The sequence below is a fragment of the Carassius auratus genome, chromosome 20, assembly GCF_003368295.1.
Source record: "Carassius auratus strain Wakin chromosome 20, ASM336829v1, whole genome shotgun sequence".
NCBI classification, from domain to species: Eukaryota; Metazoa; Chordata; class Actinopteri; order Cypriniformes; family Cyprinidae; genus Carassius; species Carassius auratus.
The window spans coordinates 20,101,140-20,128,703 of record NC_039262.1 but is presented as its reverse complement, the minus strand read 5'-3'; the positions used below and the strand labels follow the sequence as shown (position 1 = coordinate 20,128,703).

Sequence of the window (27,564 nt, the reverse complement as noted above, 5' to 3'; positions counted from 1 at the left end):
TTACACTCAGCATTTGATATTATTCAAGCAGATGTAGAATACCAGCATGCCTCTTCTTATCTTTTGCCTCCTTTGGAAGCTGTGTATCACGGTGCCTTAAGATTTATAACAGATTGTACATTTTCTACACATCATTGTACATTATATACTAGAGTTTTCTGGTCTTCACTTACTGTTCGAAGGATAATGCATTGGTACTTAATGATTTACAAAGCAATTATTTCTCGCCATCCTATTGCTGTTGTTTGCTTCAACAAAAAGTAGTTGGTAACTACTCATTGCGTTCCCAATCTTTATATTAAATTATAATCTTCATGTACCCACAGCTCGAACTAATCTAGGTAAAACTAGACTAAATCAGGTTAAAAAAAAAAGGTAAATCAGTTGGTGCCTTTTAGTAAATTTAAAACACTTTTGCGTGCAATGGAAAATGATTTAATGATTTGCAAATGCTTCTAGTGCTGTATTTTACTGATAAAGGCAAAGAAGAATGAACAATACAGTATAAAGGATATTACATCTTTTTTCCTCACCAAATATGTTCTAGAACCTTCTTTGAGAAAGTGGGAGGCTGCTTTCTGAATCAGATGCATCCATGTGCACGTGTTACCAATGAACGCTTCTTTGTCATTAGGGAGAGAAATTGAGTGAGTGAGTGAATGAATGAGAGAGAGAATGCAAGAAACAGCAGTGCAAACACTCCCTGCATGCCATTAATAATGAGAAACACAAACAGTAGATGATATAACTGTAATTCGGATTCATATCCCCCCTGCACAGAGGGCAGATGAACAAACAGGAGGTGTCACAGGAACATCCTGAAGATTTATGACTCTGAATTCCCCATGTATCTATCCTCAGACCTGCCCTGTGCTCTCTCTCTCTCTCTCTCTCTCTCTCTCTCTCTCACACACACACACACGTTTCCTAAGAAAACCAAATGGGGACACACCATAAACTGTTTCTATATAAAACCAGTTGTAAGTACTATGGCTAATGAGAACTTAGAGCCATTACTAATTTAAACTAATTGTGAAAATGAAAGATGCAGATGTACTGTGATTTTTATAAACAAAGCATTTATTTAAAAGACAATACGGATGGAGTACATTAGAAACCGTTTATGAGCAGCACATTAGGGCTTTGATCAGAGCCTGATGAGCAGAGCCGAGCTCGGATTGGCTGAATCCGTTTGGAAAGAGAACAGTACTCAGTCTTGGTGTTTTGCACGCTTGGTCTCCGGTGTGTCGTTGAGCTTGGAGAAGTTTTCCGACAAGGCTGCCAGGGCACGGTACCGATGGGAGATGCTGTTCTTCACTTCTTTAGGGAGCTCAGCATAACTGCCCACAGAAACAGCACAGAGGGATGAGAAAAACAAAATCAATATATATTTTTTTTTTGCATTTTTTTATAAAGCATTTTACATGATAACACGGACTGTAGGAAAAGTCTTTCATAAATATTTGTAGATTTGGTTAGATCTGCTGTCTGTAACTATTTTAGTGTTCAAAATGTCCAAACTTTATATAATAATCGAGTACACAATGAATCCATTTTCCAAACCGTGTTTTTGGCCTGTCCTGAATCACTAGAGTACACCTAAGTGTTTATATTCGGACTATTTTAGATTGCTTCGGTTAGGTACCGCTGCGGAGTAACCCAGTACCTTTTGTGATCCGTCATAGACATAAACAGAGAGAAGTAGCTCCGGCTACAATGTTCTTCCGCAAAACGGACGCAGTTCGGTTTATTAACCGCCAGAGCGTGCAGCTTTAAATCAAAGTTAAGGCTTTTCAAAAGGATTTACTTTGACCAATACTGCCACCTACTGGTGAACATGAGAAACACAAATGCAAAGTTATGAGAAGAAGATACTCACGTTTTTTCATAGCCATCAGGCTGAAAACAAGGATCCCACCCAAAATCCCTCGGGCCCCTGGGCTCAACAATACGGCCCTGAAAAAAATTATTAGAAATGTTGGAGGTAGGAATCAAAACCTGCATGCTATAGTGTTCAATGTCACACATTTATATATATTACCTGTTAAAACTTTGTGGTCAGTAAGATTTAAAAATAAAATAAAAATAAATAAATGCTTTCATTCAGCAAGGATGCATTAAATTGATCAAAAGACACATTTATAGCGTTCTGATTTCGATTTCAAATTAATGTTGCTCTTTTGAACTTTCAGTTCATTAAGAAATTCTGGAAAGAAATGTGTCACACAGTAGTTTCCAAAAAAATATTAAGCAGCACAACTGTGGTAACAATTGATGATAACAACAATGTGACAACAATGATAATCATAATAAATGTTTTTGAGCATCTAGGAGCAATACTGTAATACTGGTTTTACTATATTTTCAATCAAATAAATGCATCCCTGGTGAGCATGGCACACTTATTTCAAAAACATTAATAGATTTTACTGAACCTTATCTTTTGAGTGGTAGTGCACATTACACATTTGTGGTACTTATATACCATACATCTGGATTCAGTATATTGATTGAATGATAGTAAAGACAGAAAATGATCAGAAAAAAGAAAGGGAAAACAATGTCTGTATGGGCACTAAAGCTCAATGTAAAACCACTACATCACGAGAGTAGATAAACATGCTCACCTCAGTTCTTCCTCTGAACAGCTGCACTGGCTCATCTTTTCCAGCACAGAAAGCAAACGTACACAGAGCCCAGGCAGATTTATCCTCAAAACCCGCTAGCAATTTATACAACCCTACAAACATATACAAAACAGCTCTATTTGCAGATATTCCTATTTTTGCCTATGTCTATAAAGATGACTTTTTAAGAAATAAAACTAAAATATAAATAACATAAAATAACAGTGTTCAGTGTTAAATATAAACTAAATGAAAACCAAATGTTGACTGGGCAGCTAATGGAAATTTAGTTTAGTTTAAGCACTACGATTACCAACTCAAAAATAATAAAAACTCAAACTGAATTTAACCAAAACCTCATAAAAATGACGGAAACTTACAGTATTCAGTAGTAACCTACATTTCTGTTAAAGTTCCTTACCCTCTGGCTTCAGTTTATCCAAGAACCATTTTCTGTGAAGAGTGAAAAAACATTAAATCATACAATGACCTGTTTAACATGCTTACACCTTATCACTGTTTTATATTTACAGAATGTAAAGGAGCCAGACTCACATGTAAGGTCCTGGAAGTCCTCCTAGAGCCCTGAAGCACAGACAGGTGTCCTCTACCAGCACTGGCCCATCCACCTTCACACAAAACACATAACATCATGTTTGAGGCATCAACCAAGGAAACCAAAGTAAAAAAAGTGTGCAATATACAAACCTGCCTTGCAGCTTCTTGACACTTCTGTATAGAAATATCATCTGGTTCCCCTTGATATTCAGGCACTGCAAGAGACGACATAAACACATAACAAATACAGCAACGACACACTTGATATTTTAAGTCAACAAAGCAGAAGAATAATAGCCTGTAATAATAAAATACTTACAGTCAATCTTCTCAGAAACCAGTTTGTAGGGAAATTTGTCACCAAGGATCTGAATTACCTGTTTAAACAAGAGATTATTAGATTGATAGACAGATTCTACAAATAAGATCATTTTAGGGCTGCAAAATGATTAATCGCGAAAATAAAAGTTTATGTTTACATTATATAAATTGTATACGAGTGTAAATATGTGTGTGTGTGTGTGTGTATGTGTGTGTATATATATATATATATATATATATATATATATATATATGCACAAACACATATAGTAAGTAAACAAACTTTTATTTTCTATGCAATTAATCATGATTAATTTTTTTGCAGCACTAATTAATTATAATCTTTTTGATAACATAATATTACTGTGTTCACATTTTGTCATATTTTATTTTAACCCAAACTTTGACCCATTTCAGTCTGTTTTTAAACAAATTTTGTCTACCCAATGTAATGTTTTAACATTTAAATAGTTTTGTCTGTTGTTAGACAATTACAAGTTCATGGTATCAATCTGTATTTAGACAAGCCCCAAATTTGGATATTAGGGTTCCAAAATTGCAAAGCTCATTGAAAATGATTGTAAGTAACGTTACCAAACTGACCAAATAAATATTAAATTAATTAATTAATAATTATTTAGGCCGTGTTTTGTAGCCCATTTATAAAATAGCTCAAACGTGTGCATTAAGTCAACTTGAATCTAAAAATCATCTTTCAGACTAAATAACCTGCTAGGCGTTTATTTAGGAGTGAGAAGTGATTATTGGACAATTCAATTATTTATTATTTATTTAGCTTCTCAAAACAAATCTTACAGTACGGCGTGTGAGCAAAGACTATTCATTCAATGCAAGTCAAGACACTTTTTCACATTTTGTTTTAAATTGGATAGTTTGTGACTGAATCGATATTTGTAAACACGCCACACTCCCACCTCTTCCAGTTTCTTCGCGTTCCCGGTAACGAAGACCACAGCTCTGCCGGTGGGCGCTGCCATGCTTCAGACGGTTTCGGTCATACAACAACTCACTGTCGGAAGTTCACTGTAAAACACTCGGCTCCGTCACACCACTAACCAATCGTATTCATTTAGCAAAAACATGCACCAATCAGGGAACGAGTTCACCGCATTCTAGACACGCCCTCCTCACACACTGACCAATCGCTGGGTGCTCAGTGCCCGTCCTTCTGTAAAATCACTCCGAGTGGAAAGTGCAAAACACGTGTAAGAGCGTCATCACATGTCAACGACTGTTGAATAGAAATAATTTCAACAGTATATGCACATTAAAGTACTTAGTAAATTAGTTTTATCAGCCTGGGAAAAAGTTTATAATTCATCTGATCAATCTGAATAGAAATTAATGGAATAGGAGGATTTGATCCATAAGCATGAGTTTGCTGCCTCGCAGCCAGAGGAGTTCAGATCCCCGGATTACGATGGGACGGGTTCGGTCAGGTTCGGGCTTCTATCGTCTTGGGCTTGCGCTCCGGTTTGCGAGGTAAACGAGCGGTCATGTGATGTGTTTCGATTAGCGCGAGAAAGATGCGAAAATGAATGCTGAGCAGGTGTAACGGAGACTTGCCTCTGGTGATTACGTTTCGGTTGCACCAGCAACTAAAGCAAACTCTGAGGTGTGGAAAAGCTTTGACCATGTTTATAATGAGAATAATGAGTGAATAGTCATTTTCCTCCACAAAAAGGTTTTTCAAATGATAACTAAATATTCATCGAGTCTTAAATGCATAATGTTGACAGAGTATTTACGCTAATGTTGGCATTATTCTTTTATTAAATAAAGCAAATCCGGCGGAGCCTTTATCTTAATTTCGTTATTGCCAAATACCCATCTTAATTTAAAATTTATCTTAATTTAATTTTTTTTTAAATGACTCGTTTTTATTGGTGCGTTGGTCTATTTATAGGTTAAATGAGCCTATGTCTAGAATGCTGAGATGTTACAATGTCACAGAGGACTTATTTTATTTCTTTATTCCGACTTCCAAGTGGTCTAGTTTACGTTAGTTATGAGTAAATTATGTTAAAACATGAATAAATTACTCATTGTTGACAAAAGGCAAAAGAGCTGTGTGCGTGCGCACATTTGAATAATGTCGGGCTGTAAACGGGTTCGGGCTTTAAAAAAGCTGTCAATCAAAATGTACTTGTCGGGCTCGGGTCCTGTCGGGCCTAACTTTTAAGGTCCGATTACAGCTCTAACTGGGAGCGCTTTTTCCGGAAAAGAGCAGAGAGAAGGCTTTCGAGTGGTACGGAGGTGGTACGGAGACTACAACTCCATCTGCTGTGCAATTGCATAAATGCATTAAATGATGCCTCGTGATAAGGTAACTAAAACGGTTTCTTAAGCTCCAAACCAGCATATTAGAATAATTTCTGAAGGATCATGTGACACTGAAGACTGAAGTAATGATGCTTTGCATCACAAGAATAAATTCCATTTAAAAAGATAGATTAAATTAGAATTATTTTGTTTTAAATTGTAATGATATTCCACAGTTTCAGCTTTTTTCCCCTTTTTTTGTCAGATGTCAACCTGTAACTTTTTATTAAAACGTATATTATTTCATAATTTCTTTAATTTCTAATTTCCTTAAATTTGGAAGAATTGTACCTGTTGATCTGTTCAATGCAATTGTCCAATGTTTCAGATGTACAGATACTGTAAAAGTACCATATATATATATATATATATATATATATATATATATATATATATACACACAGGTCCTTCTAAAAAATTAGCATATTTTGATAAAGTTCATTATTTTCCATAATGTAATGATAAAAATTCAACTTTCATATATTTTAGATTCATTGCACACCAACTGAAATATTTCAGGTCTTTTATTGTTTTAATACTGATAATTTTGGCATACAGCTCATGAAAACCCAAAATTCCTATCTCAAAAAAATAGCATATTTCATCCGCCCAATAAAAGAAAAGTGTTTTTAATACAAAAAAAAGTCAACCTTCAAATAATTATGTTCAGTTATGCACTAAATACTTGGTCGGGAATCCTTTTGCAGAAATGACTGCTTCAATGCGGCGTGGCATGGAGGCAATCAGCCTGTGGCACTGCTGAGGTGTTATGGAGGCCCAGGATGCTTCGATAGCGGCCTTAAGCTCATCCAGAGTGTTGGGTCTTGCGTCTCTCAACTTTCTCTTCACAATATCCCACAGATTCTCTATGGGGTTCAGGTCAGGAGAGTTGGCAGGCCAATTGAGTACAGTAATACCATGGTTAGTAAACCATTTACCAGTGGTTTTGGCACTGTGAGGAGGTGCCAGGTCGTGCTGAAAAACGAAATCTTCATCTCCATAAAGCTTTTCAGCAGATGGAAGCATGAAGTGTTCCAAAATCTCCTCATAGCTAGCTGCATTGACCCTGCCCTTGATAAAACACATTGGACCAACACCAGCAGCTGACATGGCACCCCAGACCATCACTGACTGTGGGTACTTGACACTGGACTTCAGGCATTTTGGCATTTCCTTCTCCCCACTCTTCCTCCAGACTCTGGCACCTTGATTTCCGAATGACATGCAAAATTAGCTTTCATCCGAAAAAAGGACTTTGGTCCACTGAACAACAGTCCAGTGCTGCTTCTCTGTAGCCCATTTCCTGCACACGCCTGTGCACGGTGGCTCTGGATGTTTCTACTCCAGACTCAGTCCACTGCTTCCGCAGGTCCCCCAAGGTCTGGAATCGGTCCTTCTCCACAATCTTCCTCAGGGTTCGGTCACCTCTTCTTGTTGTGCAGCGTTTTTTGCCACACTTTTTCCTTCCCACAGACTTCCCACTGAGGTGCCTTGATACAGCACTCTGGGAACAGCCTATTCGTTCAGAAATTTCTTTCTGTGTCTTACCCTCTAGCTTGAGGGTGTCAATGATGGCCTTCTGGACAGCAGTCAGGTCCGTCTTACCCATGATTGCCGTTTTGAGTAATGAACCAGGCTGGGAGTTTTTAAAAGCCTCAGGAATCTTTTGCAGGTGTTTAGAGTTAATTAGTTGATTCAGATGATTAGGTTAATAGCTCGTTTAGAGAACCTTTTCATGATATGCTAATTTTTTGAGAAAGGAATTTTGGGTTTTCATGAGCTGTATCATCATTATTAAAACAATAAAAGACCTGAAATATTTCAGTTGGTGTGCAATGAATCTAAAATATATGAAAGTTTAATTTTTATCATTACATTATGGAAAATAATGAATTTTATCACAATATGCTATTTTTTTGAGAAGGACCTGTATGTATGTATGTGTATATATATATATATATATATATATATATATATATATATATATATATATATATATATATATATATATATATATACAGTTTTTGTACATATCATGTGTTCCCAGGGAATCGAACACCCAACCTTGTGCTTGATAGTGCAGTGCTCTACCAACTGAGCTACAGGAACACTATTTATATGATTAAAGTGGTTCAAAATATTTTCTAAGCTAGTTTTGTGAACTAGAACAACTGATTAATTGAAAATCTGATTCTACACATTTATTCTTTTGATAATTCTGTAATTCCTTCCTGAGCATGTTTAGAAGAGCTAGGATATCAGGGATATTTTCAGTAAAGTTGGCATAAGTTGGCAGAGTTTTGGTTGTGGGGGGCCAGTATGTCTGCGTAACTTTAGCTCAGGAGCATGTCATAAAGCTGGCTGTGGAACATTTCACCCAGGGCTGGGCTGTACGAATTCACTGTCTTAGCGGACAACAGAAGGAAGAGTCTGATTCCTCATTCGCCCTCCCTGTATTTGTTCTGGTTTGCACCAAATTCCACCAATCTCTTCTGTTTGCAGTGCTTGAGTTGTGTCAGGGGGAGGATGGCGCTCCTGTTAGACTTGCGTCAGTACCAGAGCTGTTGTCCGCTGTGAAGGAGAGACAGGCCTACAATCTATTTCGGAAGTAAAAGTCCCATTCATTTTCTCCATAGCAGAACTGATTTTAATGGTGACTTCTAAACCATTCAAAACTGTTTTACTATGAGCTACAAGGTTATTAATCAGTGGCATATGCTTTCAATGTCCATGATGTTCAAGTCCATGGTGGAACACTACATCACCCATGATTCTCTCATTTAAATTTTTAGGGAATTGAAATATGCAAATCATGCCAAAAGAATGTTTTAGTAATTTGCAAGGCTTCATCAGATTGTAGCCCTTTCCCAGTTTTGTACTTTTTTTGTGCATTATTGCCCAGTTTTCAAAAACGTATTTGATTCTACTAATCAATTTGTAACATTGTGATTTATCTTGGTAACTTGTTGGATTGGCTCATGGCTTTTAACTTTTAAATGAAGAATGTGTGCAGGAACTGTTGCACACTATTACAAATATCTATGGAATTCTTGAATCTGATTGGTTAACTGCAGAATTAAAGGGGTATTTCACCCAAAAATGACAATTCTGTCATTAATTATTCACACTCATGTCATTCTCAACCTCTTTGTTCATCTTCCGAACACAAATTAAGATATTTTTTGTTGAAATTCAAGAGCTTTTAACCATTCAAAGCCAAGAAAAGTAGTGAGGACATTGTTCGTTAAAATAGTCCACGTGACATCAGTGTTCAACTGTAATCTTATGAAGCTCTGTGAATTTTTGTGTGGAAAGAAAACTAAAATAATGTGTTTATTCAACAGTTTCTTCTCTTCCGTTCCGTGTCAGCCTTCAATGGTATTAACAAGAGTACTATGACACATTAAAAAAATATATTATAACAGATATAATGAAATGTTTTAATATTTGTATTTTTTATATATATATATATATTTCTCTGAAAGGGTCTATAATACAATTTACAATTTTTCAATAAGATTTGTATTTTTGTTAGTTCCTCAGGGTCGTGAATCTGATGGCTTAGATGATATAGAACAACTGGAGATTTCAGTGTTTGGTCTCTTTTGCTAGCTTCTTCTGCTCATAAAAGGAAAAATAAAAAAATCCAAACCATCTCTTTTCTAATGCCCCTGCTTTAACGGGTGATAAAGATATCATTTTGGACACACCATGAAGTTATGGTGGTGGGTTTAGCCATTCTAGGAATGGATGCAATCAATAATAAAGGTAAGTGTGCTAGCATTAAAAAGCCAAGTGTAGGTTTAACAGGATTTACATTCAAAAGGGATGCTATCATTTAACTTTTTAATTAAAGAAGGAGTATGTACTTAAAATACTATAGTCATGTCCTGTGTTGGAGTTTCCTAAGGCTGTATTTATATCTCCAAAAATACAGGAAAAAAACCCTGAAATATTGTTTACTGCTACTCGTCCTTCACTGTCGTCGCTCTTTTTTTTTGTATCCTTCCAATCTCCTCCGTGGGGGCCGAGACCGGTGAGTGGAGCAGGTGTCGCTCATTTCCCAATCACTCCACCGGCCTCGCTCCGTTCCCACGGCTCTCGGTCCCGCCCCATTCGTCACAAATATATTTCAAAATTGATTTTTCTTTTTTTATTGCCTGCAATGGTAAACTGTTGCTTATTTTATTAATTTTACTGCTTCAAGTACCAAAAAAAAAAAAAAAAAAAATAGTTAATGTTCCCCAAAAATAGGTTATAATGTAATCACGTTCATATAATGTACTGTTATTTATTTAATGGAATAAATTTTTATGCAGCTGTTGTCATGTAACATCAGGTCATATGACCATGGGCTGTCAAAAACATCCTCATAAATGTTTGTAGTGCATGTGTTATATTGCAAAGATATGATTTGTTTATGGAACAGACAGAAAAGTCACAATTTCGCTCTTGCCTAAATCCTACATCTAGACCGTATAGTGGCTCGATTAAACTTTAAAAGATTGCGATCTTGATTTAAACACCCTCACAATCTTATTCCTACATAACAATGATCCAGCAGTGTGTATGAAACCTTTGAAAAATACAATCACAGCAGAACAAATAAATCTGTGTTTGCACTGCTGAGTACACAGGGAGAACAGTTGTCATGTATAGGTGTGAAACAGCTTCACAAACAGCTGAAGCGCACAGTTTGGTTATTATTAAGGATATCAATACATCGTTTTGCCAGTAGATGGCGACAAGTGGCTGATTAAAAAAAATTGTTAATGATTAGTTCATTCAATGATTTGTTAAAAAAAAGCTAATTCAGTCATGTTAAGTCCTTATGAGTAAGTCATTAAACTATGCATTCAAACAGAAATTTTAAAAATATTTCTAGAATAAATTGCAGCAGTTAACATTTTGTCAGAACTTCTCATAAATTGCGTTATATTGTTGTAGTTGTCTGTTCAGAATCATGATCTTTTTTTAACCAAAAAATTAATAAATAATCGTGATTCTGCATTCATCCAGGGTCATGCAGCTCTACTAGCATGTATCCAGAATCGTCTAAATGGTGCAGCATGTTCGGTTATTACAGTAATTTGATACAGTGATTGATAACTGGTCGATTTTAGTCCGTTCCTTACACAGAGATGTTGTATAGCTTCAGAAGACTGAAATACAGCTCTTGAATCACATTGAGCACTATAATGTTGATCTACTATTGATGTTGATTTCACAAAAAACCTATTCTGATTAGTCTGTCACATGTTTTCCAACAGATCACCCAGTGTCTTTCTTATTGGTGGGACTGGGTGGCGGTGGTTTAGCCCAGTTTGTGCATGACTTTGTGCCGTGTGCAGGAGAGGCTAAATGTTACACTGTGAGATGGACTGGAGCACATCAAGACACTGGAGAGTGAAGGTGAGAGAACATCTAGATTTAGTTATTCTAAACCTTTTTGACTCCAAGACCCCCCCCCCCCCCCCCCCCCCCCCGTTTTCCACAACAATATTCGAAGGCCTCATGTTTTTCCAGTTTTTATGATTTACTGGATAAGGATAAGTTTCTTAAAAAATGTTTTACTCTCAATTTTGATAATTACATTTACATTTATTCATTTAGCAGACCCTTTATTCAAAGCAATGTACAAATGAGAACAAATTTATTCATTTTATTCATTTTCAATTTTGACTATTTAAATTTTCAGGTCTGAAAACAATTTTTAAAAATGGGCTACCTTTTATATCTAGATTTTCCAAGACCCAAGTTATTTCCAAGTTATTGAGGAAGTTTGGGTTGTTTTTATGTCATTTTAAGTTTTGTCTTAATGATTTTAAGTCATAGTGCCTTTTTAAAGTTTGCTGATGCTCTTTGAAAAAAGAAAAAAAGCTGGCGAGTATTTTAAATGTCAAAAAAATGTGGCAGTCTCATTTATATGTGTACATATAATGTATAGATTTCAATCAAAATATAAATCTGCATTCATCTACATGAACTCTTGTTTTTTTATGCTTCTTAATGCATAGGGGAATCATGATATCTATTGGTCATCTGTCTTATGTGGAAGAGATAATGGAATTCATGTTTTTCACTACCAAATGATCTACTAAGTTGCTGTGTCTACAGTATAATTCTTTTTCTGCACTTATATAGGAGTGCATTCTTTTGATGTCATCATGTTTGACGTTGATAGCAAAGACTCCACCCTGGGCATGAGCTGCCCTCCACCTGCCTTTTTAGAAACATCACTTCTGATGAAAGTTTACAGCTTATCAACCCCTCGAGGTAAGCACTGAAAGTTGTATGGTCAGTTTTTATACTTTTTCTTTGAAAGTTCTGATGCTGAGATATTTTGTATATTGTATACATTTGGCTTTCCCCCCATGATCACTGTTCTTTTGTTTCCCCCACAGGGCTCTTCATGTTGAACTTAGTGTGTCGTGACTCCGCACTCAGGATGTCAGTTGTTGAACATGTTCAAGCCGTGTTTCCGTGTGTGTTCTCTCGTGAATCGAGAGTGAAGTCAACGAGGTGCTGCTGTGCTGCAGAAGTTCAGGAGAGGGACACAAACCTCACACCATTCCACAGACATTACAGCAGACAGCAAGAGACCTACAGAAGACACTATGTGCCAACACCCAGACTGCACCATGTGTGCCTCAAAAAAGCGAATTATTATTATTTTTATCAAATTAACATCTGGTTTCACTTGGCAAAATGTGCATCATTTTCATGGTTAAGAAATTAACTTAGTTGCATTCTTATGTCACAACACCTTTGACAAAATGGCATACAGCCTGGCTCATATTTCATCTTATTCCAGAAAGAAAAAAAAACACAATGTCTACTTGGAAAGGAAGAGATCATCTGAATGACATTAAAAGCAACTATCACATTTTTTTGACATTGTGTAGTATTTAGGGAAAATTCCATCTGAAATAAATGAAAGTCTTCTTTTCCTGCCCTTTGAAAGAACACAGCAAAATAATGTCAAATGCATTAAGCATATATTGTGTGAATATGAAAATATAGCAATCTTTAGCATTGATGATCTATATCAAAATGGAAAGATCTATCATCGCCATTGCACTTTATGGTACAAATGATGGCAATATGTTCAGATAAAATTAAGTGTAAGGGTCAGTACCTGAAAAAATTTGGAGGTGAACATTTTCTTTCAGAAACTGCTAATAAATTTGACAAATGATTACAAATAAACAACTGCACATAACATTACATTTTGAGGTAGAAAGACTGAAATACTATTTTCTTGTAAAATAATATTTACCTAAAAACTCCAATAATGAAAATTTACAGTTTGCATTATATCTTGCTGGACTGCTTTAAGTTTAAACAACCTTAAAAACTAAATTTAAAAGAAAATACTGTTGTCTCAAAGTCATTCTTTCATCAAACAATAAGAGTGAATCGGGGTAATGGTCCTGAAACAAATAAAACCAAAATAATAATAAAGTCACTGACAATAAATATCAGTTTTTATTTTACTGTTGTAAAGTGAAATGCACTGTAGACTTCACACAGAAGCAAACTATCTGGCAACCCTGTAGTGGCTGTGAAGTGTTATTTTTACTGGATGAAATGAGGGTGGGGGGAATGTCACGCACTGTAGTGTTGGTGGGTCATAAAAACAAATTAAATAATAAACATATAGTAGCTATCCTATTTTGTTTGTTAATTATGAAAACAATTATAATTTTATATATAATGTAGCTTTGTTTATACCATGGTGTTGCATTTATTCTTGACTTAACAACTCTTATCTAATTTCATTTATATTATTTTGATGTATTGTATTGTATATTGATTTGAGGTTTGCGTTTGAACATATTATTGACATACAAATCGGATTTACCTGCCGCTGTTGAAATCATTCAGACTGTGGAAGAACAGTACCACTAGTAGACTCACCTACGTCACTTTTTACTTTTTCAAATTACTTCGAATTTTTTATTTTATTTTTGTATCTCATTCAGCTGTGTGCATTACATAATAATAAATATTATAAAATAAATAACAATATAATCAAATCTGTACCTCGAGATTCTGATCAGAGGAGTGGCGTCTGCGCGAGCACGCGCACGCGCACGCGCACTCCACGAGCGGACAGTCACTGTCAGGTCTCGATCATAAGTTGAAGTTCGGGACAGACGAGCGGATAAAACAGTCAACTTCCACTGGAGATAGTCCATGTGGTTTCTTTATATGCAGCCTTATAGTTTATTTGGGCTCGTCGTAAAGTGTGTGTGTGCTTTTAAGTTAACGTTAGTCGCTGCTGCTCTCGAGCGCCGTTACTCTCAACTGCTGCGTCTGTCAGGACCAAGCGCTCGGAAAAACTCACATCAGGTAATTAAACTGTGACTTACAAACGAAACTGGTTAGTATGTTCAATACGTTTACTTTGTAAAGAAAATAAACTTTGTAATTTTAAGTTAGGCAGTATTATTTGAGTGGTTTTGCTTTAAAAGTCTATGTATGGGGGGCAAAAACAAAACCACAACAATAAAAACCTTCCTTTATTTGAAGTTTTCACGTTGTTTTCTTTCTCCCTCTCTCTCTCTCTCTCTCACACACACAATTTTAATGTATATTTTAATATATCACAGGAGAACTGTCCGCTGCGTCCCGTGGTTCGCGCGCCGGCAGCATCCTCGCGGCTCCGTAACCATGGGCAACCGGGGGATGGAGGAGCTGATCCCGCTGGTGAACCGGCTGCAGGACGCCTTCAGCGCCATCGGACAGAGCTGCGACCTGGACCTGCCGCAGATCGCGGTCGTCGGGGGTCAGAGCGCAGGAAAGAGCTCAGTCCTGGAAAATTTCGTGGGCAGGTATGACACCATCATAAACAGGCACTGCAGTTGATTATTATTAACAGTTCAGTTCAACAGACCAGAGGTGTGCTAAGATTTCATTAATGTCATGATTACTGGTCAAACAGACCATGTGTTTTTAATTACAGCACAATGTCAATAGCCTGTCTGTTCGAGGTATCAGTGATTATAGACCTATCAGCATTCTAAAAGAGATAAAAAATATTTCATGGCCATGTGGACATAGTTATTGGTCTTTGGTGATAAACTCAACATGGTCTGATTAATCGGCTAGTGATGTTGAATTGAGTCACTTCTCTGCAGAGGCACTGAACTGTATCACTGAAGCAGGTGCAGATGGTCTCATCTGTAGTCGGGAGCAGTCACTACCTCTTCCTCCATCTGTCTAATGGCCTGCCAAGCCAAGGTCCGTGAGCCATGCAGAATCTGAAGACTGACTTCATTTTCTCTGGACAATACGGATCATTAAAACAAGCTGGCAACTTATTTTTCTTATTTTCAAGAATATCGGTTTTCTGAATCTGGTCGGTCACTTATTAGGTGTGACGTATTTTTCCGTAATTTAGCCTAAATTTTTTTATGGGAAGCCATTTGAAAAATGTCAATTTTCTTTGATCTCTTGAGATAGCCTGATGTACTTTGAAAGCATCTGCAACTTTCTGAACTCAAAACATGTGGTCATATACAAAAAGTGACTGTTTTGGCACATAAACTTAAAACTAATAGTAAACGTTTTTCTAATTTTCTAACTAACAGTGTTTAAAGAGCTCAAAGTAAGTGTAAAATTAAAATACACACATGTGTTCCCACTTAATGTTAGGTGTGTTTAACTGCTGTGTAGATACGTAAAAAATTAACTGTTAGGTGTTTGTTTGCTATTATGGTTAGGTTTAAGAGTGGGTTAAGGTCTAGGGGTAGGGTCAACAGTGTAATGATATAATTATATATATATATATATATATATATATATATATATATATATATATATATATATATATATAAATTCCCTCAAAAACACAATAAAGGATCATGTGACACTGAAGACGAGTAACTGCTGCTGAAATTCAGCTTTGCCATCAGAGGAATAAATTGCATTTGAAAAAATGTTTAAAATGGAAAACAATTTAATTTGTTATAATAATCACAGTTACTATTTTACTGTATTTTTTTATCAAATAAATGTAGCTTTAGTGAGCATAAGAGACTTCCTTTAAAAACATGAAAAGAAAATCTTCATGATGCCAAAATGTAAAAGTTTTTTTATTGTATGACCCCTTTAAGAATCCCTGTAAGGCACACAGCTTCAAGTCTTTAGTAATCTTTTATTTTCTTAGCTCAAGAGGAGCTCACAGGATCTTCTCTTTACATGCTGATTTCCGCATGGAAAGACTGGGCCTGTCCAACAGGAAGCTGTGATTGTTAGTGGAAGCTATTGTTTGCTCAGTGCACATCAGTTTGGTGAGCTGAAGTGAAGTAGATATTGCCTGCTTAAGATAAGTGTGTCGGACTGAGAACAAGCTTCTTGCTTATCTGAGAGGGAGGCACTCAAGCGCTCTGACCATCATCCGAAAATCTCGGTCAGTGGGTTGAGGCAACATGCTTTAGGCAGTTACCGAAGACCCAGTTTAGTTTTTTGAAAGACAGGCTGTTATTTTTTTTATTTCTTTATTTTTTTATTTTTTTATATGATTCTCTAACATTCTTGATAGCTTATTATATAGAACAATTTATGTTGGCCAAAGACCTTAAGTTATCTTGGAGCAATTACACATATACTGTATATCAAAATGTAATCTCTGAAACACACTAAGATGTGATGCACATATTTATCTCTGAAGCTGTACTAATTTATAATAAGGATGATGAGTACACACTTGGTGACACATGATGACAGCTATAACCTGTGTGTCACCGCATTACAACTAATTACAGTTGGTAATGTAAATAGCCATTAATATGTGAACCTATAGCACTTTGCAGGGAAAAGCAAGTTTTAGAGCAAGGCAAAGATTTAGAGTGTGTTCACACTTAGATTTTCCTTGTTTAGTTCTCTCTCAAAACATTATCTACCATTCATAACATTCAAAACAATGCTGTGTACTGGGCTAAATGTTCCTACTGTATGTTGTCTGTGCATATGGCGGTATTTTTACCAGTTGAGTACTCACAAAGAGCTTATGAAATGCATAACAGAGTCAAAACAGCACCAGGAATTCCTCAGATGCACACACAAATGAAAATCTCCTGCAAGTAGATGGAGGTTTTGATGCCTAGTTCTGGACTGTAATGGGAAACATAGCTCCTACGAGGAGAAGAGACTGTTTTTGGTTAATTTAGATGTTTTGCATTCATTGGTCTGTGTTGCATTCATATTTTAGTTGAACTGCAGCAGAGTTTAAAAAGGCAGACTCTCATAACTCACATCACCTTAATTAAGTGATATGTGGAGAATTAAAATTCTCAACGTATCCTCATTTTACTCAAAATGTATGTCTTCTTCCAAAGAACACAAAAGGAATTAGCTAGCTGAATGCATACGTTGCTTCTTCTTGTCTGTATATATATTATATGTTTATGAACAAAATGACTTAAATTGCATTGAAGAAATACATTTTTTCAGGTCATGCATTGTCCCATGACCTTGGCATTTCTAGTTTCTATTTATTAAAAAAAATATATATATTTCAATCAGTCCTTGCATTCCTTGGGACTCAAACCCATGACCTTTTGCTAGTGTCATGTGCTATAATTTGAGCAATGCATGAGCAGTGCTATATTTTGTCTTCACAAACCATACGTTAGGTTTGTTTCCTTTGAATGAAATAATGTGGGAATGAAGTGGAATCATTAATGTACCTGAATGAACTTTCCTGGTGCAGTTATATGATGGCCTACTTAGAGCTCATGCACAGGAAATAATGAGTACACGTATCCATAGCAATGAGTTATATATGAATGGAGGAGAGCAGTGCACGCTCAGCCATCTGTTATCTCAGTATCACTGCAGTCAGTGGAACACCAGAGATGCCCGGAGAAATGGGTTAGTGAAATTAGATCTCACTGATAGTGGGAGCATAGTGCTTGGGTTTAGAAGAGTAAGAAGTTGATTTTTACATGACCAGTAGAAGACATCTTAAAATAAAGAAATAAAATTCAGCTGATGGGTTTGGAAACTTTCTTTTGAGGAACTTCCCAGGTTCTCACGCTGGTTTACATTACATTTGCATTTATACATTTAGAAGAATCATTTATTAAGTGACTTAAAAAAGGGGAACACATCTAAGAGTAATGTAAGAAGTGGAGCAATGTGAAGTTTAGAATAGCTGTATAAAATACCAAAAGTACTGAAGGGATAGTTCACCACAAAATGAATATTCTGTCATTACTTTCTTTCCCTCATATCTTTCAGACACAAATTAAGAAATTTTTAGTGAAACCTGAGATTTTTGTCCCTTCGTTCAAAGTTCATTCCATCAAAACACTTCGGAAAGGTTTAGAAAGAAATTGTAAAAGTAATCCATGAGTCAAGCAGTTAATCCAAGTCTTCTAAAGAGACACAATCCCTTTATATAATAAACAGATTTGCTTTAGGCCTTCATTCCTATAAACAGTGGCCAATGCACATACATAAAACAAATCAAATATGGTAAATGACAGCACAACCGTATTTGCCTGTTTTGCTTAAACATGCTTGCTATGCTGGTTCTTGAGCATTCAAGCAATCACGTTTCAGCTTGTTTTGTGCATCAAGTTTTGCTTAAATGGACTTTCAGTGGAGGCATAGAACTCAGTGTGATTAAATTATTGTGTAAACTATCTGCTATTATTTCTTAAAATGTTTATTTTATTCATACGATGTTACACACAGGCAGTGCACAATTCTGCATTATTGTACATATCTGTTTGCTACAGTAATTCCAGTTGGCTGGGAAAAGGACAGGATGAAATAAGCGGATGAAGACGAAAGAAAAGAGAAGGGGGAGAAGATGAGGCTGTGAATTTGAGTCAAGAGGGGCTTTGTTTAGGGGGTTAGAAAAGGGAGGTCATGGGTAAGTATTGGGAATGACTGGGAATGTAAAGGACATTGTTGAAGAAGACTGAGCCATGTGTCAAACACACAGATGACTCACTGCCTGGGTTCAAGCTAAATACCACAGGCTGGCCTGCTAGTTCATAGTTTCTTGGCTAATATACAGATGAGTTACCCGCTCAAGTTCAATACTTAGTGGTTTGTTAAAATCTGTAACCCTACTGTAATTATAAGGAGTACTTCTAGTCATACTTGCTTTATAGCAAACACCTCCAACTATTTGTAGAAGCCTACTAGCAATAGTGCTGCAGGGAAGGCATACTTTTGAAGGCCAAATCTCAAAAATGATTTAGCACTTTAACACTTGTCCTGTTTTTTCTGAATGAGGTTTTGGTTAAATGCCTGAAATAAGGCCTGTGTTTTACAAAAGCTCAAGACATTTTCACATTTATTCTGCAACATAAAAAACATCAGCAGGTCCATTTTGTGATTATTTTTAAAGCTTTTACCGGTCTTGAAAAAGACTGGAAAAAGCTTTATGTTTATAATTGCATTCTTGCCAACTATTCTGGCTTTCAGGAAAAATGTTTTAAAGGGTTTTAAAGAGTTAAAAATTCCACAAATTTTTATAGTGTATTTGGTTTTGCTAACTCCGGTTTGGCCTGCAAAGTACATCATCACTGCAGCACTTTATACCACGGATGGTTTTACCTGCATTTTGCCCTTCTCTCTGGATGCCTTTAACTAGGTCTAATCCAATGGGACTTCCCCTCTATTTTGGGCAATAGTTCTGTTTTAGATCTGCGCACACCCTATTTCCACTATCATTTTCATCATCCAAGTGATTCATTTCAAGCCTGGGATTTATCAAACCAAATGGAAAGCACATTTTTCCATTGAAAAGGCAAACTATTCCCATCATTGTACTGTTGCCTATTTCAAAATATATTGGATAAAGAAGAAAAATCTAAGTCAAACGGGTCCAAACCGTGAATCAACCAGAAGCTAACAAATAGAGCTATGATGGTGTTTACACTTTTTGGTGTAATCATACTATGATTAGTTTATTTAGAGATATCTCTGCACTTTAAACAGAGGTATTTTTTTATCACCCATAAAGAATATCAGTGATCCAGCTGCAGTTCCTCTACTGGGGTGTTTTATTTATAGACAGCACTCATGTACTCTGCACATAGATGGTTAAAATGAACTGGGTCTGGTTTATGAATTCACTACTTTATGATTATGTAAAGTTAAATTGTCTCACAACTCTTTTGTAAATGTACAGGCCAGTACAAGTTGTGTGTAAATGTGCCATAAATATCAGAGTATGAGAGTCATGAAGGGTGGGACGTGGTTTCTGGTTTCACATTAAGACTGGACTAGTGCAAGTATGCAGTGACAGTCTCTGGCACTGTGCCTCAGACAGGGACTGTGTCAGTGTATCACATGAGGGAAGTTTTATGTGTAGGACTTTTAGTTTTTGTTTTTGTAGGGAGAGTTTTACTTTTGCATGTATGAGGATTTGTCTATTGTATGTTTTTTTTTTAATGTGTAATCTTTTTTGGCATAATGGTCAATGCTATCTTTTCAGAGATTTCCTGCCTAGAGGCTCAGGAATTGTTACAAGGAGACCACTTGTCCTTCAGCTCATTAGTTCAACTTCAGGTATAATAATATACTACTTTTTGTTTAAAGGCTTTCACTAGACAACTAAAATATAGCAACCAATCCAAAATGTACAACACAGTAACTCAAAACACACACACACACACGCACGCACACGCACGCACGCACGCACGCACACACACACATTCAAAAAATAACAAATCAACCAAAATATGCATACCCTATGTACAGTAATGATTAGAATGCCAGTTAAAGCTGCATTATTATTATTTATTTTAGTTTCAGTCTTTTAAATTCTGTTGTTAAATCATTCCATAACACCTTTCACTGAAATGATAACTGCTTAAAAGCTGGTCTACATTTTAGTGCACTACAAGTATGCTTTTACACTCTCCTGACTATGATAATCAGTTAACTGTAATTTTTGTTTGATAAATTATTCTTATTTTTTTTTTTTACTATAATACCATGTCATTGACTTCTATCTGTTACACTCAGTGACAGATTGAGGTGTCTGACTCTAAAAAGTCACAAACTACAATAAATGTGGAAAAAAAAAATAATTGCACTCATAAACATCTTGTCTTTTTAATGTCTAAATAAAGTCTAACAATATAAAAAGTTAAAATTAGTTTGTTAACTTAGTTACACCTACAAAAAAAAAAAAAAAAAACACACCTAAAGATTTAAAATCTTTTGACTTTAACCAATCAAGTCCTTTTTTTTTATAATATTCTTCACAGGTTAGTTTTTATAAACCATCTTAGTCACAGACTCTAGTTTCCATCTCTTAATAGCAAATATCATGTGGCTTATATACTGAACACTAGAGGGCAATGTCTTCCGTGTTAAGATCAGTCCGTGTTTGGAGAGTGGAGAATTGAATTCATGTATTACAAATTGTTGAGCTGTCACTTCTCTTAAGGCGCTATCATATTCAGCTTTCTCTAATTCATATTTTCCATTCTCCACCGCAGAGCATGCTGATTTTCTGCACTGTAAAGGAAAGCACTTTACAGACTTCGATGATGTCAGACGGGAGATCGAAGCAGAGACAGACAGAGTCACGGGAACAAATAAGGGCATATCCTCCGTTCCCATCAACCTTCGTGTCTACTCTCCAAATGGTATTACTGTCAGAAAACAAGTGATTCATTGATGTACAATGCTCACAAAGGCTGCATTTATTGTCATCATTTCACAATGTCATTTATTCCTGTGATGTCAAAGCTGAATTTTCAGCAGCTGTTTTGATGCTCAATAAACATATTAATGCTAATATTACTTATGTTTAATCGTTTTGTTTAAACCAGACCTTTTTTTATGAAAAGAAAGTTACCAAAAAGACTGTACTGTAACTTTTGCTCAATTTAGTGTTCCTTTAATGTTCTTTATGCCTCTCATTCAGATTTTTTCCTCTCCTATAAGTATCTCTGACCAAATATTTGTGTCTGTCTTTGTTTTCCTCTAGTTTTGAACCTCACTCTGATAGATCTTCCAGGCATAACTAAAGTACCTGTGGGAGATCAGCCCCCTGACATTGAATACCAGATCAGAGACATGATCATGCAGTTCATCTGCAGAGAGAATTGTCTCATCCTGGCTGTCACACCAGCTAACATGGATCTGGCTAACTCTGATGCTCTTAAACTGGCCAAAGATGTGGATCCACAGGGTGAGTGGGAAAGAGAGATTAGGGTTCATATCTGACCTCATTTACATCCCCTCTTGGCAAACTCATGTCTTCGTAGTGTCTTTCCTTCTTGTTTTTCTTTCGGCTTTACTTGATCTTTCTTTCAGGCCATCGCACCATCGGTGTGATCACTAAGCTGGATCTGATGGACAAGGGCACAGATGTTAGGGACGTGCTGGAGAACAGGTTACTGCCACTACGCAGAGGTACAGCGCTCATGTAGAAATGTGCTGTCAGCAGAGGCCCAGTGCAGTTTGGTCTAAGACCTGGGCCACTGCCAAGCAAGTCTGCTGCAGGCTATAGAGGCTAAAACAGGGCCAGGTGCAGAGTCTTCATGCTTCCTGCTGCTGCCTTAATGCATTAGACACACAGAAGTACAGCCATGGAGAAGGGTTAAGACACTCTGGAAATCCTATGCCCCAGTCATTTAGTCATTCGCATACAGACTTACTTCTAGTTGTAGAACATTGGCTTTTTTTTTGTTGTTGTTGTGAAGGGGTCATAACACTGCAGAAATGTCAAGAAATCAGATTTCCCCACCTAAAGTCTAAAGTTCTTGAGAAGTATTTTTTTGCTGTAACAGAGTTGAGCTCATGCTTTGGCTAGGCCAGCGATTCTCAAGCTTTTTGACTCCTGGTCTACAACCACATTTGAATAACTCAAAAAAAATTTTTTTTTTAAATTACAAATACAGATTCAGTTCAGAATTCATATAATTGAAATAAATTTCACAATTAGCTGAATGTCCTTTAGGCATCTTATAAACTTACAAACCATTATGTTTAAAAGAAAAAAAATGGCAATATAATACAATTTTAAAAAATAAAAGAAAGTGAAGGGACAAATTCTAAAATTCAAAAGCTTTTTAAAATCATTAATTTACATGATGATAAATGTATGATGTTTTAGTTACATTAAAATAGTGCTGGGCAATGGTTAATCACATCCAAAGTAAAAGTTTTTGTGTACATATTATATATGTATGTCTACTGTGTATATTTATTACGTACATATAAAGACACACATATACAGTATATATTTTGAAAATATTAAATATATTTACATGTATGCCTTTATATTAATGTAATTTCTATTATATATATATATATAGGGTCATAAAGGTCTCGGATTTCATTAAAAATATGTTAATTTGCATTGCAAAGATGAAGATTTTACGGGATTTTTGGGTTTACTTTTTTATTCTGTGCATCCTAGTTAAATGTAATGGCACTGGTAAAATAGCTGGTGATGCCAAACAAATAATTAAAACTATTTAAGCAACTGTGTGCAAGTTCTGATCGTACACCCTACTTCTAATAAGGCTTCATTATAAAACAAAGAATGTATCTGAAAGAATATAACTTTTCCCCTCTACTATATGTATTTGTTGTGACTACAGGTTATGTTGGTGTGGTCAACCGTAGTCAGAAGGACATTGAGGGGAAAAAGGACATCAGTGCAGCTCTGGCTGCCGAAAGACGGTTCTTCAAGTCACATCCTGCATATAGACACATGGCAGACTGCATGGGCACACCGTACTTACAGAAGCTCCTCAATCAGGTAACAAGAGAATGACACTACACAGAATATGTCTGAAATACATAGTAGTGCACAGAATAAAAAAATAAATTTCTTCCCTTTTTTTACTCCATCTCTCTAGCAACTTACCAACCACATTCGTGACACATTACCAGCATTACGCAGTCGACTGCAGGGCCAGCTTCTGTCACTGGATAAAGAGGCAGAGGAGTACAAGTGCTTGAACCCAGATGACCCCTCACGCAAGACCAAGGCCTTAATGCAGTAGGTTCACACACACATAAACTCGCTCTAATTCAGAGAATAAATAAACATGCGCAGATAAACACAAGCAGACATGGACACATACACGCTAGTCTTTACCTAATTCAATAAACAAGACCTTTGTTTACGGCCAAAAGAACAAACGGTTTGCAGATAAGATCAGATCAGAACTGAAGATGCCTCAAACACAAACACATACTGCTTTTCTTGTTGTCCAGGCTGATACAGCACTTTGGGTTGGATTTTGAGAAGCGGATCGAGGGATCTGGAGATCAGGTGGACACAGTGGAGCTTTCAGGAGGAGCCAAAATCAACCGCATCTTTCATGAGCGCTTTCCTTTTGAGCTGGTTAAGGTGATTTTTTTTAAAGATTAGTTAATTATTATTAATTACTTGAATGCCATTCAGAGTTGTGGAATCAGAGCAAATGCTGATTTCCTTTTCACTACATCAGATGGAGTTTGATGAGAAAGAATTACGAAGGGAGATCAGTTACGCCATTAAAAACATCCATGGCATCAGGTACATGTCACAAATTTAAAAGGGCCCTCAGTCATTTTCTGTTTTCATTGTGCATGTTAAACTGATCGCCAAAATATTTTCACACATAGAGCCTTTCTTTATGTATTTCTCTACCTCTCCTTTTAATTCTTTTTATAACAAAATATATTCAGATGTTATTTCCCTGTACTGCATTTTTTCTCTGCTCTTGCTGGTTCAGGACAGGCTTGTTCACACCCGATATGGCCTTTGAAGCTATAGTGAAGAAGCAGATTGTGAAGCTTAAAGGGCCGTGTCTTAAGTGTGTAGACATGGTGATCCAGGAGCTCATCAACACAGTACAGCAGTGTACCAACAAGGTACAACATCCTCTTATACATCCTTTTGTGAGGGAATGGATGTACATAGACTTATGCAAGTCAAAGACAATAATATAACGATACAGAGATGTAAACTATGTTTTCATTAAATTCAGCGTGATCTTATTGTATTTTAAAAGTTTGCTAAAACAATCTTTAAATAGTGCTTTGCATGACCCAAGTGATCAGTGTTTAGCAGAAAAGGAAAGTCATTAAAAGTTATTACATTTTGATCACATGGACTAATGGTTTGTTCACCCTTTGTAAAAAATTTACTTTTAAAAACAGTAAATATTACAGACATGATATAAGTAAAAAATAAAAAAAAACTTAAGTACTATCTGAATGTATCATGTTTGGACACATAATTCCATGTTATTCCATGTTGTAATTAAATGGAAATATATTTTAGTTTAAATGTATATTAAATGTAAATTAGCTCATTGTAAATTACATTTTATATTTAGTTTCATTATTCTGTGTCCTTTGAAATTTAGTTTAAGTGTATTGCTGCATTTATGGCATGTACTGAAGCATTTATGGTAAACTAAAATGTAGTAAAGTATAAAGTATTGCATTTATGGTTAACTAAAATGTACCTAGTTATTTCTATTGAAACTTGCTTGTCATGTATTGAAATGTTTTTTTGTAATTACACATCTGTAATGATGAAACTGTAATTTAGTGAATTTAAGATATATTAACTTTAAGTTTAAGTATGTTAGTCAGTGCAATCAAATTTAAAATGTACTTTAAAGTAAGTGTACTTAAGTGTTTCAAGAAACAACTCTATTATGTATACACAAGTGGCCTTTTATTTAATACATTTTATATTATCTGCAAATGCAGTTTTAAACATAAATACTTGAAGTACTTTGGTGGTGGTAATGTTTTTTAATGTTTTTTAATTTTGTTTTTCTCTGTCCATAGTTGGAGTCCTTTCCAAAACTGCGAGAGGAGACGGAGAGGATAGTGACCACACACATTCGGGAACGAGAGAGTCAAGCCAAAGACCAGGTCGGACCGATACCGACACACAACCTTTCTAATTACTCTCTCTTTTTAGGGAGGGTTTAGTTGTGGTTGAAAATAACTTCATTAGCAGTTTACTTACAAATGATGTTGTACGTATGTCTTATCTTGTTTTGCACATTCATGTCTTTTTCCATTGAACAGGTTTTACTCTCACTAGAGATTCAACTCTCTTACATCAACACAAACCATGAAGATTTTATCGGGTTCGCAAAGTAAGTCTTAACAAAGAAGAAAATAACAATAATAAAAAAACACACATTTAAGAACATGGCATGAAAGATTTTCCTCCATTTGCACATCTCCTTTAAGCGCTCAACAGAAAACCAGTCAAACAAGTAAGAAGCCTTCAGCTGGGAACCAGGTGAGTCACAGTGTTTGATGAGCTGATAATATGAATCTGGTATAAATCAGAAAGCATCAGCAGGTTAGACAATCCTTTTCTGGGAGGAAGTCTCTTTTCTGCTCAGGCTCTGTTGCTCTTTTGGTCATCTGTCTCACATCAGATAATATGTGGCTTATGTGTATGTCTAACATTTTTTCATATTAATCTTATTTCGGGTGCTGTAAATTAATGGTAATTTTTTTCCGTTCTTTCTGAAGGCTGTTTTTGGCCACTATTCTATCAACTTTCAATGTTTAACATTGGAGTTCAATCACAGTAACTGTCGAAATTGGCTCTTACAAATTATTTAAAGCCCTGAGACTAGTAGAGCTCACAAATGTCTGCCCACTTTTTGTGGCCTGTATTTCTTATTCTTTATCTACATTTGACTGAGCAGTTTTTGAATGGGAAGCTAGAAGAGTTCTTGTGAGGAGAATCATTTATTGAAGGTGGTTATTTCGCATGCCCTTCTCTTCAGATCCGCTCCTCTGCTGAAAATTCAGCTTTGCTATCACAGGAATACATTACATTTGAAAATATATAAAAAACAGTTATTAACAAAAGGTACTATTATTATTATTATTATTATTATTACAGATTTTTTTATTTTCTGAATTATTATATATTACTTATTATATTTTCCAGAATTTTAATAAACATTCTTACCAACCAAAACAGTAGTTAATGTCAAAAAATGCATGTATTGTACTGATGGCAGTTTATTAAGCAACTGGAATAAATGTTAAAATACACTGTTTCAGAACTTTCTACATGTTCAGTTGAGATTACTGTAATAAAATCCATTAAAGCCATGACTAAAATGATGATTCAGATCACCTTACATCTCAAGAAACTAAATTTAAATTATACATGGATGACTGTAAACATGTTTCCCTATGTTGTAAACATTCAGGGTGTGAAAATGATTTTTTGTGGTAATAGAGTTGGACTTGTATTGAACCTGGAGCATCCCTGTAATGTCATAAGGACATTGTATGCTATATCTATGTTCATATCTCCTCCACTGTTCACTGTGCTACATATACAGTTGAGGTCAAAGGTTTACTTCCCCCTTTCAGAATCTGTAAAATGTTAATTATTTGACTAAAATAAGAGGAATCATACAAAATGTATGTTATTGTTTATTTAGTAGTGATCAGAATAAGATAATTTTTTCATGTAAAAGATGTTTGCATAAAGTCCACAAGAGGAATGACCTCGTTTCCTGTTGTTTCTTAATACTGTGTTGTTACCTGAATGATCCACAGCTGTGTGTTTTTTGTTTAATGATAGTTGTTCATGAGTCCCTTGTTTGTCATGAACAGTTTAACTGCCTGCTGTTCTTCAGAACAACTCCTTCAGGTCCCACAAATTCTTTGGTTTTCCAGCATTTTTCTGTATTTTCAAAAATGACTGTATGATTTTGAGATGCATCTTTTCCCA

At 35.8% G+C, this 27,564-nt stretch overlaps 2 protein-coding genes across 3 annotated transcripts in view; one reads left to right on the top strand and one right to left on the bottom strand.

Moving 5' to 3' along the window:
• Positions 1–1,059: 1,059 nt before the first annotated feature.
• On the bottom strand, positions 1,060–4,592 carry LOC113121140 (inosine triphosphate pyrophosphatase). Its single transcript, XM_026291393.1, has 8 exons — positions 4,442–4,592; positions 3,505–3,562; positions 3,336–3,400; positions 3,183–3,256; positions 3,049–3,080; positions 2,628–2,740; positions 1,880–1,956; positions 1,060–1,340 (listed from the first exon to the last, which is right to left on the bottom strand). The coding sequence occupies exons 1-8, from the start codon at positions 4,502–4,504 to the stop codon at positions 1,211–1,213; spliced, it is 612 nt and encodes a 203-aa protein (XP_026147178.1). The 5' UTR covers positions 4,505–4,592; the 3' UTR covers positions 1,060–1,210.
• A 9,016-nt stretch (positions 4,593–13,608) lies between these two features.
• The window catches only part of dnm3a (dynamin 3a), a 44,586-nt gene continuing 30,630 nt past the window's right edge, over positions 13,609–27,564 (top strand). Inside the window, exons 1-14 of one of the 2 annotated variants that reach the window (XM_026291389.1) lie at positions 13,609–14,204; positions 14,465–14,686; positions 20,314–20,387; positions 21,326–21,475; positions 21,820–22,023; positions 22,149–22,247; positions 23,441–23,601; positions 23,702–23,844; positions 24,063–24,198; positions 24,299–24,366; positions 24,566–24,704; positions 25,635–25,721; positions 25,881–25,951; positions 26,049–26,100. In XM_026291389.1, coding sequence (XP_026147174.1) covers positions 14,526–14,686; positions 20,314–20,387; positions 21,326–21,475; positions 21,820–22,023; positions 22,149–22,247; positions 23,441–23,601; positions 23,702–23,844; positions 24,063–24,198; positions 24,299–24,366; positions 24,566–24,704; positions 25,635–25,721; positions 25,881–25,951; positions 26,049–26,100 — 1,545 coding nt within the window. In that variant the 5' untranslated portion in view covers positions 13,609–14,204; positions 14,465–14,525. The remainder of the gene's footprint in view (positions 14,205–14,464; positions 14,687–20,313; positions 20,388–21,325; positions 21,476–21,819; positions 22,024–22,148; positions 22,248–23,440; positions 23,602–23,701; positions 23,845–24,062; positions 24,199–24,298; positions 24,367–24,565; positions 24,705–25,634; positions 25,722–25,880; positions 25,952–26,048; positions 26,101–27,564) is intronic. The other variant, XM_026291390.1, reaches the window with a different exon arrangement.

Coding starts and splice junctions, on each gene's coding strand:
- LOC113121140 (XM_026291393.1), bottom strand. CDS start 4,504: ATGGCAGCGCCCACCGGCAGAGCTGTGGTCTTCGTTACCGGGAACGCG. Junction 3,563..4,441: donor ACGCGAAGAAACTGGAAGAG/GTGGGAGTGTGG, acceptor TTGTTTAAACAG/GTAATTCAGATCCTTGGTGA. Junction 1,957..2,627: donor TGTTCAGAGGAAGAACTGAG/GTGAGCATGTTT, acceptor AATTTTTTTCAG/GGCCGTATTGTTGAGCCCAG.